Consider the following 13,457-nt stretch of genomic DNA (forward strand, 5'->3'; position numbering starts at 1 on the left):
GTCGATTAAGGTGGGGGATTATTTTTTTCACTTTATCCCTGCTAACCTTTAATTTATCCCAGCTGGCTGTATATGGCAGTGGTGGAAAGAAACTAAGTACATGTACTTAAGTACTGTATAACTTGAGTGCAATTTTGAGGTATAGGCCTACTTTTACTTTACTGGAGTATTTCCACAATTTTCTGTACCTTTTCTTCTACTCCACTAGGCCTACATCTCAGAGGAAAATATTGCACTTTTTACTCGACCACTACATATGAAAACTATACTAGTGACTTTGTAGATTTTGATTATTATTACAAAACATTGCAGTATAAACTCTTAATTTCGGCCATTTGAAAATATCCGATCTACAAGCTCACAATGCAGCTTGATCGGCTATTTTCAAAATGCCTTTTCATACATTTTGAACTTGGTAGCATGTGCTTAAATTCACATTTAGAAAATGTTTCAGATGTCAAAAATATCTGAGATGATGGAATGATGATGGATGATGATGGTCATGGAAGGAGAACCTTCTGAAAGCGTCATGGGCAAAGATAAAATCAACTTCAAAATCTCAAAAAATTGGTCAAAACTCTCAGTCATGCTAGTGTTAAATGGGACATTTTGTATAATGAGTAAAAAAAAAAATATATGAGTACCTTTTCCACCACTGGCTGTTGGACTTGGTCCTGGATCTCGACAGTGGGACATGCCAATGTGCATTATGCAAATCATGTGAGTCAAGAGAAATTGAGCAGTGTTTCCTCATCTGTCCTCTAGGTGGTGCCATTTCTAACATGTATGCCATGCTGCTTGCTCGCTACAAGATGTTCCCTGATGTCAAGGAGAAAGGAATGTCAGCTGTACCCAGATTGGTGGCCTTTACATCCGAACATGTAGGATTCTCTACCATATCCACCTCTCATCTTAATTTTATACATGGTTTAGTGCTTTTTTAGTTGTATTGTTTAATAGGGATTATTTATCTGATCACTGATTGGGATCCAAATACAATAGTTATTTTGTGAAGGTGTGCTTTACATCTAAAATGCACTCAAACATTTCATTTGGGAATTATTCCATAAGGTTTTGAGTGATAGATTGAGTGCTGTATTAGTCAGAAATGTATACAGCAATCAGGCAGGCAGGCAGGCAGGCAGGCAGGCAGGCAGACTGGCTGGCAGGCAGGCAGGCAGGCAGGCAGGCAGGCAGGCAGGCAGGCAGGCAGACAGACAGACAGACAGACAGACAGACAGACAGACACAATTCACACAATAACATCAACTCCAATGTAAAAAGGAGAAAAGGGAAAACCGTTGACATTGAATGACACCTCCTTTCTATGGGAAATTGCATTTACCTCCCCTTGTGGTCTCCTGATGGATGTTTTTTCAGGCCAGTTTTGAAAGAAACCAGTGATCCACACTGCACAAATAAAAAATATTACAGGTTTAGACATAACTTGCTATACAGCTCAATAGATGCTAAAGAGGATTTTCAGCCAGAGGAACAGCTCTAGCTGTTGATGCTGACATACTGTAACTCACTTTCAATAATGCTGACCTTTTGTGTTGGTTGGTGGCTTTTATTTGTCACTTATACCATACATGCAGGGCCAGGCATATGAATGTGACAAATGCAAAGAACACGAGATGATTCTGTACCACTTCAAAATGTAGCATATATAAGATGCTTTGAAAGATGATTACCCAGAGCAGGCGTGTAGAATGAAACTCTATGGGCTCTATCTATTGAACTGTGTTACAGGGCATAGCTTTTTGTGTGATCCCTTTTTACATTTTCCACTTGAACTCATAGCATTCCTATTGTGAGGAGAGCTTTAGCCAAAAATAGCAGATCGGCCAAGTGGTTTAGTGTAGAGGTGGGGGAAAAAAGAAATGCAAAAGCTCATGTTTACAAATTATTGACAGTTTAAGTGGTTACATGTCTGAAAATACACATTAGCATGAATCCAACACAACACTGGCAAACAGGTCCATGAATCTATCTAGGAAATCCATGAATAGGTTTAATGAATCACTATTATACAATTATGTAGTGTTTTAATTACTATTTCTTCTCTTGTTCGTTCTCCCGGCTCTCGCTCTATGATCTTTCAGAGCCATTTTTCAATCAAGAAAGGAGCGGCCGCCCTCGGCATTGGCACGGAGAGTGTGATCTGCATCAAAGCAGATGAATGGTAAGGCGGGAGAGCCTCTGAACATCACAGGAGCAAAGCTCAAAGATGAAACAATTAATATCCATCTTTTTTTTTCTTTTCTTTTTTTTTTTACAAACACATTCAAGCAACAAAAAGCCTGCTCTTTTCTCATGGTGTAAAGTAACTAAGTACATTTACTCAATACCAAATTCCAGCTACTTTTACTTTACTGGAGTATTTCCAAATTTCAATACATTTACCTCTCTCTACTCCACTACAACTCAGAGGCAAATATTGTACTTTTACTACTCCACAATTATTTGAAAACCTTAGTTACTAGTTACTTTGTAGATTTGAATGATTATTACAAAAATATACATTAATCACTTCAGCCCTGTTTAAACGTTGGCTGTTTGAAAATAGCCCATCTGAGCTTGTAGATCTGCTATTTTCAAAAAACGTTTACACATCTTAAACGGGACATTCTGCATAACCAGTACTTTTACTTTTGGTACTTTACGTATGGCAATACTTAGGCCTACGTTTTACTGTAACCTACTCAAGTGAATTTTGATTATCCAGACTTATACAGTATTTGTAACAGAGTATTTCTGCATTGCAGTATTTATGTGATTGCAGAGTACTTTTTCCACCACTGTTCTTTTCTCCCCATACCGTTTGCAGCGGTAAAATGATCCCGTCTGACCTTGAGAGGAAAATCCAGGAGGCCAAGCAGAAGGTAATTTCATACACCCTCACCCACTGTGAAATAAACCAATATAGCACGCAAGGGTGAAATCACCCTTCAGCTATATCTGCCAGACATAACAGCCCAACCGCTTACAGCAGCCCAACCCAGTAGTCACTTTGAGTGGCACTGAACGCAGAAGCCACGGGTGTCTTTCTGACAGAATTACCAGTGTGGTAACTGCCTTTCTGACAGAAATGCCATCTGATTAATGCATAGGGCGGCTGTGACTCAGGAGGTAGAGCAGGTCGTCCAATGATCCCTGGGTCGGCGGTTCGAATCCCAGCTTCTCTTGTCTACATGTCGAAGTGTCCTTGGGCACTGAACCCTACATTGCCTCAAATGAGTTGGTCGGTGTGAGCTTGCCACCATTGGTGTGTGAATGTGGGAAGTGAGGACGCTGGCGTCGACTGTTCGCCGCTTCACCTCCCATTAATGTATGAATGAATAAACCATTGTAAAGTGCTTTGAGCACTTAAAAGCACTATAAAAATGCAATTAATTGTTATTATTATTATTTCTGTTAGAAGTACAGTGTGATACATTTCTTTGGACCTGTGAAGAGCTCTAGTTTGCATATAGGGCTTTGTGCTTTAAGGACCAACCATCATTATGTTTCTTTGCGTTTGCCTACACAGGGCTTCGTGCCTTTCTTCGTGAGTGCAACTGCAGGGACAACAGTGTACGGGGCCTTTGACCCGCTCATCGCCATCTCCGACATCTGCAAGAAGTACAACGTGTGGTTTCACGTGGATGTGAGTAATGCTCTCTCTTTGAGTGAAATATAGCGAGAATTGCGACTCTATAGATTATAGGTCCATCATCATGAGCGACCCTTTTGGAGTTAAAGCTAGGACATTAAGTCAATTATGATGATCCGCAGCCTTCGAGCTAGATACAGTACACTCAAGAGGTTTATGTGCTGCAGCACTATAGAGCGTATGCACATGCATGATTTTCCCATCAGAACACGCCCCCCTCATCTAGACTGAGTGGCAAAACATTGAGCAGCATGGAGTGTTGGAGTTTGGAGGCGCTCGTTGGGAATCACTCAACCGTCCTGCGTATCACCTGTTTCTAAATGTCACATAATGCAGGAGGCAGCAAAATGTTGTGTTATTGAAAACAAGCACTTCCAAACTCTGACACTTAGAAATATAATCAAATGCAAGGCATTTCTTGACAGAAAGTAGCTCATAAGGTTTCTATGGTGGATTTTTATGAAACAAAAACTTTGCAGATAGAAAGAGGAGAATTCAAGCTTTTCGTACAGCTGCAATGTTGGTGAGTTTAACATTGTTTAATGCAATCAGACAGGACTTTTCTGTTTGCATGAATGGGCTGTCACGGTCAGAAAGTAGTTTTTTGCCACTCAGTGGGCTTTCCCGCATAACTTCCAGGTACGATGATGTCACGCGCATACCCTCTATAGAGCGTCGCAGTCCCGCCCCCTACCATGGACCAGGAAATGATTCTCCGTTCATTTTCCTCATAGACATTTCAGAAAGTATTTATTTAAAGACGTTTACGCCGCGGACAAAGCCAACTCGAGTCGTGACAAATCATGACAACAAACAAAATTTTTGGGGCCGAAAAATAATTAGAAAGAAGAAAAAAACGGCAGGTTACAACACTTTTTTTGTTGTTTTTCTTCTTTGTAATTATTTGTTTGGTCCAAAATATTTTTTATGTTGTCATGAGTTGTCACGACTCGAGTTGGCTTTGTCTGCGGCGTAACCGCCTTTAAATAAATACTTTTTGAAATGTCTATGGGAAAAATGCATTGGGATTCATTTCCTGGTCCATGGTAGGAGGCGGGACTGCGACGCTCTATAGTGGGCAATGTTGTATGTGATGTGTCAAGCAGCTGAACAAATTGGCGATCAACTTAATCTCACCATGGCTCATTGAACTTCCTCTTGCTGTCAGTGCTGCTGTTGATGTTGTATGTGCTTCTTTGCTCCCACCACCACCACCACCCCAGCACCACCAGTAGGCTCTGCAACTGGTGTGGTTTGGGCTCAAGGGTTCTGTTTTCCCCTTAGATGTATATCTCCCTGCTCTTAACCCATTCCAAGCCATCCACAAGATATCTCGTGGAAAGTCATTAATACCATCTTGGCCATCCACGAGAAACACGACATTTGATAAAAAAAACATTTTTTTTAGCTTCCGTTAGCGGCCCCATGGTAGAAACAGCTTACATTCCAATCCTTGATGCACACGCCCGCGCACGCAAGTGTTATTTTGTAGCCTGGCTAATAAGCCAGACGCGAATCATCCGTGAAAAATTGCCTGCCGGTATACCACACTTTCTTATTTAAGTTTTCTTTTTTTTTTAAAGTTTTTTCTTTTTCTTTTTTAAGTTTTTCTTTTCTTTTTTAAGTTTTTTTTAACACTTTTTTTTCTTTTTCTACTGTGTGTGTGTGTGTGTGCACGTGTGTTTGTGTGTGTGTGTGTGTGTGTGCGTGTGTGTGTGTGTGTGTGTGTGTGTGTGTGTGTGTGTGTGTGTGTGTGTGTGTGTGTGTGTGTGTGTGTGTGTGTGTGTGTGTGTGTGTGTGTGTGACAGACGGACAGACAGACAGATCTGCCTGGGTTACATAGTAATCGCTCATTGCATTTGCAATTAGTCTGGCTTATTAGCCAGGTTAGTTATTATTTTGGGCTTATAGCCTGGACGCCAAGATAAATATAATACTGACATATATACTATTCACATTTTATAAATAAAATGTGCTTAAATAAACTAACTTTATCATTTGTCGCGATCACATGTAACGCATCCTTTACAGAAAACAAACAGGAAAAAAAACACAAAAGAACTAGGACGAGTGTGCTCAAGAGATGGGGAGAGTGCGTGGAATGAGTCGTGGCCGCCGGGGGACGGATCTCGTGGTGCGGGGATGCATGCTTGCATGTCTAAATATGGTTGTTAGTTACATCACATGCGTGTATAATTCACTGTACTCCAACATACGCACTTCAAGTGGCATTTAGCGGAGGACATAATGTAGACACAACGACGGGCAGCAGCCTCTGACAAATGGAATATGTGTGTCTCCCCCTCTGCTGCTTTCAGTCGACCTAGATAGCAGCCATTTCCTATCTAGCGCCAGAGGAATGGGAGCAGAGGCACTAAATCATCCCCTCCCCTGACTTCACCATCATGGCCTCTCTCTCTCAGTATCTATTAATGACGGTGATTTAGACGTGACAGAGAGGGGGGGAGGGGGGGGGGGGGTCGCTCTATTAAGAGACATAAACATCATCGCCTGTCATTTTTCACCCGGCTCAGAGAGGAAAATAAAGAAAGGTCCTCTGCTGCGTGTGTTCCAAGGAGGGTGTCATTCTAAAGTGCTGTACTGTGCGTGTGCGCGCCTGTGAGTGTATGTCAGTATAGTGGTTCTTATCTAGCCTGGGATCCAGGACTGGATCCAGGACTGATTCACTCCAATCTCCCAGTCTCTCTTCTCAGACTGGTACTGATCCCACGGGCGCCCAGGCACTGCGGCTTCTGATTGGTTGGTGTGTGTGTGTGTGTGTGTGTGTGCGTGTGTGTGTGTGTGCGTGCGTGCGTGCGTGCGTGCGTGCGTGCGTGCGTGCGTGCGTGCGTGCGTGCGTGCGTGCGTGCGTGCGTGCGTGCGTGCGTGCGTGCGTGGGGGGGGACCTGTGGCTTCCAATATAAAATTCAAGTCACTTCCTGACTTGCATACATACAGTAATTGGTGAAGTTCACGGTCTGGGTTCAAGGCTAGTAGATATCATATCATGTTTTGTTACCGGCAGTGTCTGAGCAGATCTGTGTTTGTGTCGAGTGATGAACAAATCTATAATGCCTGATTCATACGTGGCTGTGTGTCTTGTATTGCACCACCAAGCATTAGGTGCGAGGGGAAGTTGTGAGCTTGTAGATCTGCCGGTGCACATTCTGACGTGTAAACCAGGCTTCTTGCGTAGTATAATGGCCACTGTACAAAATCTATTCAAGCAAAGCTCATGCCATGCACCACCCCTGCTGTCCTGTTGTGATTCAACATGGCCCATAGCCTGCGGCCAATCCTATTTATAACATGTCTGATTCTCAGTGGTGTAAAGTAACTAAGTACAGTCAGGTACTCAAGTACTGTAGTTACAATGAGGTATTCTTACTTCACTGGAGTATTTCCACTTTTCATGAATACTTCTACTCAGAGACAAATATTTTACTAAAAAACTTTAGTAACTAGTTACTTTGTGGATAAAGATTATTATTCCACAACATACATGTATCTTTTTGAAAATAGCCGATCTGCAAGCTCACAACGCGTCACATCGAACTTGTAGATCTGCTATTTTCAAAAGATACATAAAAAAAGTATCAGTACTGCAATATAGAAATACTCAAGCTACAAGTAAATGTTCGGAATTAAAAATGTACTTGAGTAAATGTACAAAAGAATTGTCATACCAAAAGTAAAAGTATATTCATTATGCAGAATGTCTGCAAAGTTTAGCAAAGTTTTCAAATGTATAAAAATATTTTGAAAATTGCAGATCTACAAGCTCACAATGGGTCACATCATGATGCATTGTGAGCTTGTAGATTGGCTATTTTCAAAATGTGTATAGGGCTGAAGTGTATGTTTCAAAATCTACAAAGTAACTTGTAACTATAGCTTTCAAATAAATGTAGTGGAGTAAAAGTACAATATTTGGATCCGAGATGTAGTGCAGTAGAAATTGGAAATACTCGAGTAAAGTAAATCAAAATTGTACTCAAGTACGGTAAGTAAATATACTTACAGTAGTTACTTTCCACCACTGCCAGTAAGGCCTCACTCAGACCTTTACTGCATTTCTGTATGCTTGTTGGATGAATGTTGTGTAGTGTCATGGCCGCCCCAATGCATTTCCAATGGGAGTCACATGGTTTGACACAACATTTGTGTTGTATGAGGGGGAGGGGCGCAGTCGAAACACAGCCAAAAGCCATACAACAGCTTGTAGTCCAAAATGTGGACTACAAACCATGTGACTTCCATTGGAAATGCATTGGGGCGGCCATGACACTACACAACATTCATCCAACAAGCATACAGCAATGCAGTAAAGGTCTGAGTGAGGCCTTACCACCCCTGCATGTTGTGCCTGTTATAATTCAACATGGCCCACAGCCTGAAGCTAAGTCCTATTTATATACCATAATGTGTGTGATGGTCATGTTGTCCCTGTTCTCATGCAGGGAGCATGGGGAGGAAGTCTCCTCATGTCCAGAAGGCACAGGTGGAAGCTGGACGGTGTGGAGAGGTCAGTGTCATCAACGTGACGCTGTGTGTGCAGGATTCATTGTCGTTTAGCATGATTTATTAGTATTGGTCCACACTGACAGGCCCCTTTTCCACCATGCAGGGTTGAACCGGTTCCGTTCTTTTCCCCTCGCCTAATTTTCAACCAAATTAATTAGTTCAGATCCCTAAAAGCTGTTCCGGATTTGGAACCAAAAAAATACTTTTGAACCTAGTGCCGTGCCACTATTACGATTGGAAGATGGAGAGAGTGATATAAAGCATCATAAAAAAATAAATTATGGAACCAGTTCCAGAACCAAAGTTCTTTTGGTGGAAGAGGGGCCCCAAAAGAACTTTGGTTCTAGAACTGGTTCCGTTCTTGGAACCGTGGTGCCACAACGGAACCGGCAGCCATTTTTGGTTCCAGTTTCGAACTTTAATTAAGTGTTCTGAACCAATTCATTTTCAGTGGAAACTCTGAGCTGCTTCAAAATTAGGGAAAAAAAGAAGCGAAGCGGTTCAACCCCGGTGGAAAAGGGGCCTGTGTGCACTTTTTGACAACTCAGGTTTATCCTCTGTGACTGAGAGGTCTAAGGGCCGATTCATACTCTTATTTTAGAGCCGAATAAAAGTCGGTTCGGCTCTGTAGAGCCTACAATGTGACGTCATTTGAGGTTCGGGGGGGCGGGTACTTCGGGTACTTCGGTGCTACTGAAAATTTCTGACGGGCCGAAATCATTTCGGCACTACAGCGCCGAAACAGTGGTAAAATAGGAGTATGAATCGGCCCTTAATCAGGCCCTTGCCATAGGGTCAGTTCAGAGTAATGGTCCTTAACATTTTTTACTGTGATTGCACCTGTTTTAATTACGTTATTTCGTTTCAGTGACTTTTTTTCCATACTATTTAAGTAGCCTCTACTTTTGTAATTGCACTTTGATTCACATTCCTTGTCAATTTGTAATGGATTTGGATTACGTCTATTGTAACCCCGGCTATATTGACTATATAGAATTCCGGACTCCGGAGTAGCCGTTTTCTTACCGTAATCTGACGTTAATATATCCAAAGCGGCTACTGCGGAATTTTCCTTTAAATAAAGGTGGGGATGATGATGATGGTGATGATGATGATGATGATGATGATGATGATGATGATGATGATGATGATGATGATGATGATGGGAATACTGTATAATAGAATTGATTCTTCCAATTCCAGGGCAAATTCAGTAACATGGAACCCACACAAAATGATGTCGGTTCCTCTGCAGTGTTCTGCCCTGCTAGTCAGAGAGGAGGTATGGTATGCTTCATTTTATGCACAGTCTAAAACCATTAAAAAAAAACATTCCCAAAAAAGCAAACATTTTCATGAATTAAAAAATGTCTTGTACTTGTAGATCAGCTATTTTCACTAGTTTGGGTCCCAGGTAGACATCAAACGTTTCTTTCGGGTCACGGGCTAAACAGTTTGGGAACCACTGGTCTAATGTTATGTGACATGACAATAGAGCGTCGCAGTCCCGCCTCCTACCCTGGACCAGGAAATGAAATCCAATGCATTATTCTCATAGACATTTCTTAAAGTATTTATTTAAAGACGGTTACGCCGCGGACAAAGCCAACTCGAGTCGTGACAACTCATGACAACACAAACAATATTTTGGACCAAACAAATAATTACAAAGAAGAAAAACAACAAAAAAAGTGTTGTAACCTGCCGTTTTTTTCTTCTTTCTAATTATTTGTTTGGTCCAAAATATTGTTTGTGTTGTCATGAGTTGTCACGACTCGAGTTGGCTTTGTCCGCGGCGTAACCGTCTTTAAATAAATACTTTAAGAAATGTCTATGAGAATAATGCATTGGATTTCATTTCCTGGTCCAGGGTAGGAGGCGGGACTGCGACGCTCTATAGCATGGTATACAATGGGAAGCAAATAAGCAATGTAGAGTGGCATGATATGTTCAATGCACAGCAGCCATATCTTCCTTACTTTCTTCACTTCAGGTCTTACCAATTATTAGGCACATAATTAAGGCTCTGTTGTGGTGCCTCAATATGTTCCATCATCACAGTGACATGGATTCTACATGTTCTATCTCTTCAACAGGGTCTGATGCAGAGCTGCAACCAGATGCATGCCTGCTACCTGTTCCAGCAGGACAAGCACTACGACCTCTCCTACGACACCGGAGACAAGGCCCTGCAGTGTGGACGCCATGTGGACATCTTCAAGCTCTGGCTCATGTGGAGAGCCAAGGTAGGCATGCTGTCCTTTTGAGACAAACAGGCACTCAGTGGTTCCCAAACTATTTCATGTCAAGGACCCCCAAATTGACAACCCTGCGAACCCCCCCATTTGAAAATATACGCCAGGGACCCCCATAAGAGAAGGTTTTTACAGCTCTAGCAGTGATTCTCCACCATTTTAATTTCAAGGACCCCCAGTTTGACATGCATTAGTCTACGGACACCCATTTCATGGCATTTCTATCTCTGGGACCCCAATTTATTTTGTAAAATCACTGTTAATTTAACTCTGAGAGTGTACAAATGGAAGCAAATGTACGCCATGGGTCCATGGCGTATAATGTTAAGCAAATGGGTCCATTTGGTTCAAATTGTACACTCTCAGAGTTACAAGCCCAAAAGGGTCCATTTGGTTACAAACTAACTAAACACAGACATACAGTATCTAGCCTTAGACTACTCTGTTTATTGGACTATAGTAAGTGGTAAAGACAATACATATTTTGTTTGCTGTGTTATCAACACAGCTTTTGATTTGCTGATAACTCGAAAACTACTGGCTGGATTGCCATGATATTATAGTTATACCTTCATGCTTCCCAGAGGAAACCTACTGATTTTGGTGACCCAATGGCCTTTCCTCTAGCACCACCATGAGGTTACATCGTTCACTTGCACACATTAAATATCAAAATCTAACGGTTAGTTTTCCATGAAACTATAATGTATACTCACCAATAATGAACCATTCTGATTTTGGGGACCCCACTTCCACAAATGGATGTTTGCAGTCCTGCTCCCTGGAAGATCAACACTAAATATTTGAGTGAATGTCCAAAATGTCAACTCACAGTCACACTGTCACAAAATGTCTCTTACTCTAGGCATTAATTAAAGGGATATTTCACTTTCAAACATGTTTGGGGTCATTTCACCGTCTACTCAGGCTTTTGTGAACACATGCAGCTTGATTCAGTATATAGATATTTATGTTATCCTTATCAGACATGCCCGATTCCTTTATTAGTCGACTAATTATCCTAATATTTTAGTCTACTAAATACTTTAGTTGATTTAGTCAACTAAAATGTATTTTGGCGGGCCGATGGCATTGAAATGGCTGATTTTACACTTGGTTGCATGCTGAAAGTAGACGATCTACAAGTTCAGAACATGTCACAGCACAATGCGTTGTGAGCTTGTAGATCTGCTATATTTTCAGAGCACAACACCCGATCACAACCAAAACTTAAACGACTTGTCTTCTATAGTTCTACTAGATCTCTTCTCCACTAGTCCCTCCCTAACATTTTAGTTTTTATTTGTTGAAGAAATTGTCAGTATATTTCGTCATAGTTTTAGTCATAGTTTTTATTTCGTTTTCCTCAGTGAAAAAAGGTAGTCGACAGACATTTTTTGACATAGTTTTGGTCGACGAAATCAACACTGGTGCTGGTGCATACTATTTTGTACTTCCATTGACAGGGTACCATCGGTTTCGAAGCCCAGATTGACAAGTGTCTGGAGCTGTCAGAGTACCTGTACAACAAGATCAAGGGCAGAGAAGGATATGAGATGGTCTTTGATGGGAAGGTATGTCCACATTTATTTTTCCATTTTACTTCTGTGAAAAACAAAAAACCTGTGTGAAGTGAGGGGCGCTAATATATTAAAGTCTAACTCATGTTGATTAGGTGATGTAATGGTTTATATAAAACACAAACACAAACATTAAACGCTTAACAATAAAGAGACAACGTAAATGACGTAAATGACACATTATGACGTAAAATTTCCCTTCATTGTCAATGCGTTTACAAAACAAACATTGAACTAAAGACAAACATTAAACCTGTATATAGGAGGGGCTGGCGCCCCTCAAAAACAGTACACTAGCCTGACTGGGTTCCATACAGTATATGGAAGCATGATGTCATGAGTAGTGACCATATATGGAGGCGTGATGTCACGAGGCGTCATGTCACAAGGCGTGACCAATGATATGTAGGCTATAGACCAATTATTTGTTTACAAACATTGGGACTGGGCGCACGGGTGACTGTTTCATTTAATCAATTCCCAACAGATCTCCAAACCTGTTGTTTTGGGGAGCGCTGGTTTCAGTCCATTCAACCTCCTCTTGTGAGTTGGCTAGTGAGATGCACCCTAGGAGACATTTATACTTCAAAGCCCAACAGTATTGCGCACAGAGAACAGCTGATATACAAGCTCACATCGCATCGCAGATGCGACTGTTGTGAGCGTAGAGGTCTGCGTGCGCGACACCATCGCGGGACGAAGCATAAATTATACTTGATGGGCTGCAGGTGCTCGTGCAGCCGTGCACAAACAGGCTCTGCTGCCGTGATCATGAGCGCACCTCTCGTTCTTATGACAGCGACTGGAGGTGTGGTTTTGAGGATGATGGATATATTATAGACATGGACACATATATATCAATCAGTTGATATATTATAAAACAGCCAGGTGCATAGACTGCTCACAAGAGGAGAGCGTAAGTTGGGACAGCTGTTTTTCTATACAATGCAATCTGTGGCAACTGGCTCACGGTAAGATCCTTTGAGATTACGCTTAGTTATTTACAACTAGGCTTGAAGAAACAGAGGGGGTAATTAAACCCCACAGGGGTCTGCGTGAACTCCTTACCCTAGATGCATCCATGGGATAACAGCTGCATGGCATATTTTAGGTCAAACTCTGCTCTGCTCTATCTGTCTGCCCTGTCTGTCATGAATGCAACGTATCTTTGTCAAATATGCATCTAGAGTCAAGAATACAGTCTAACTATTTCATTGCAGGTGTTAAATAATGTTCTGTATATTTTATATGGTACATTCATTTTTATTGGTATAGTTTCATCTGTTGCTAAGTTCTCATAGGAAAACCTTGCATGATAGTCCTGGCTCACTGATTGGCCAGTAAGTAAGGACAATTCTGAGTCCCACCCTCATGAGAGAGGGGGGGAGTTTTAAACTTGCATTAGTATATAGACTACCTGTTTCCGTTCCGATGGTGTGCTCA

The 13,457-nt window shown here is 41.6% G+C and overlaps 1 protein-coding gene across 1 annotated transcript in view; it reads left to right on the forward strand.

Moving 5' to 3' along the window:
- Positions 1–13,457, forward strand: part of gad2 (glutamate decarboxylase 2) — a gene marked incomplete at its 5' end in the record, with an annotated part of 35,816 nt that overhangs the window by 6,191 nt on the left and 16,168 nt on the right. Inside the window, 8 exons of the mRNA XM_079489424.1 lie at positions 766–881; positions 2,106–2,185; positions 2,831–2,885; positions 3,533–3,649; positions 8,116–8,180; positions 9,383–9,461; positions 10,276–10,425; positions 11,901–12,008. Coding sequence (XP_079345550.1) covers positions 766–881; positions 2,106–2,185; positions 2,831–2,885; positions 3,533–3,649; positions 8,116–8,180; positions 9,383–9,461; positions 10,276–10,425; positions 11,901–12,008 — 770 coding nt within the window. The remainder of the gene's footprint in view (positions 1–765; positions 882–2,105; positions 2,186–2,830; positions 2,886–3,532; positions 3,650–8,115; positions 8,181–9,382; positions 9,462–10,275; positions 10,426–11,900; positions 12,009–13,457) is intronic.

The sequence above is a fragment of the Electrona antarctica genome, assembly GCF_951216825.1.
Source record: "Electrona antarctica genome assembly, chromosome: 20".
Lineage (NCBI taxonomy): Eukaryota > Metazoa > Chordata > Actinopteri > Myctophiformes > Myctophidae > Electrona > Electrona antarctica.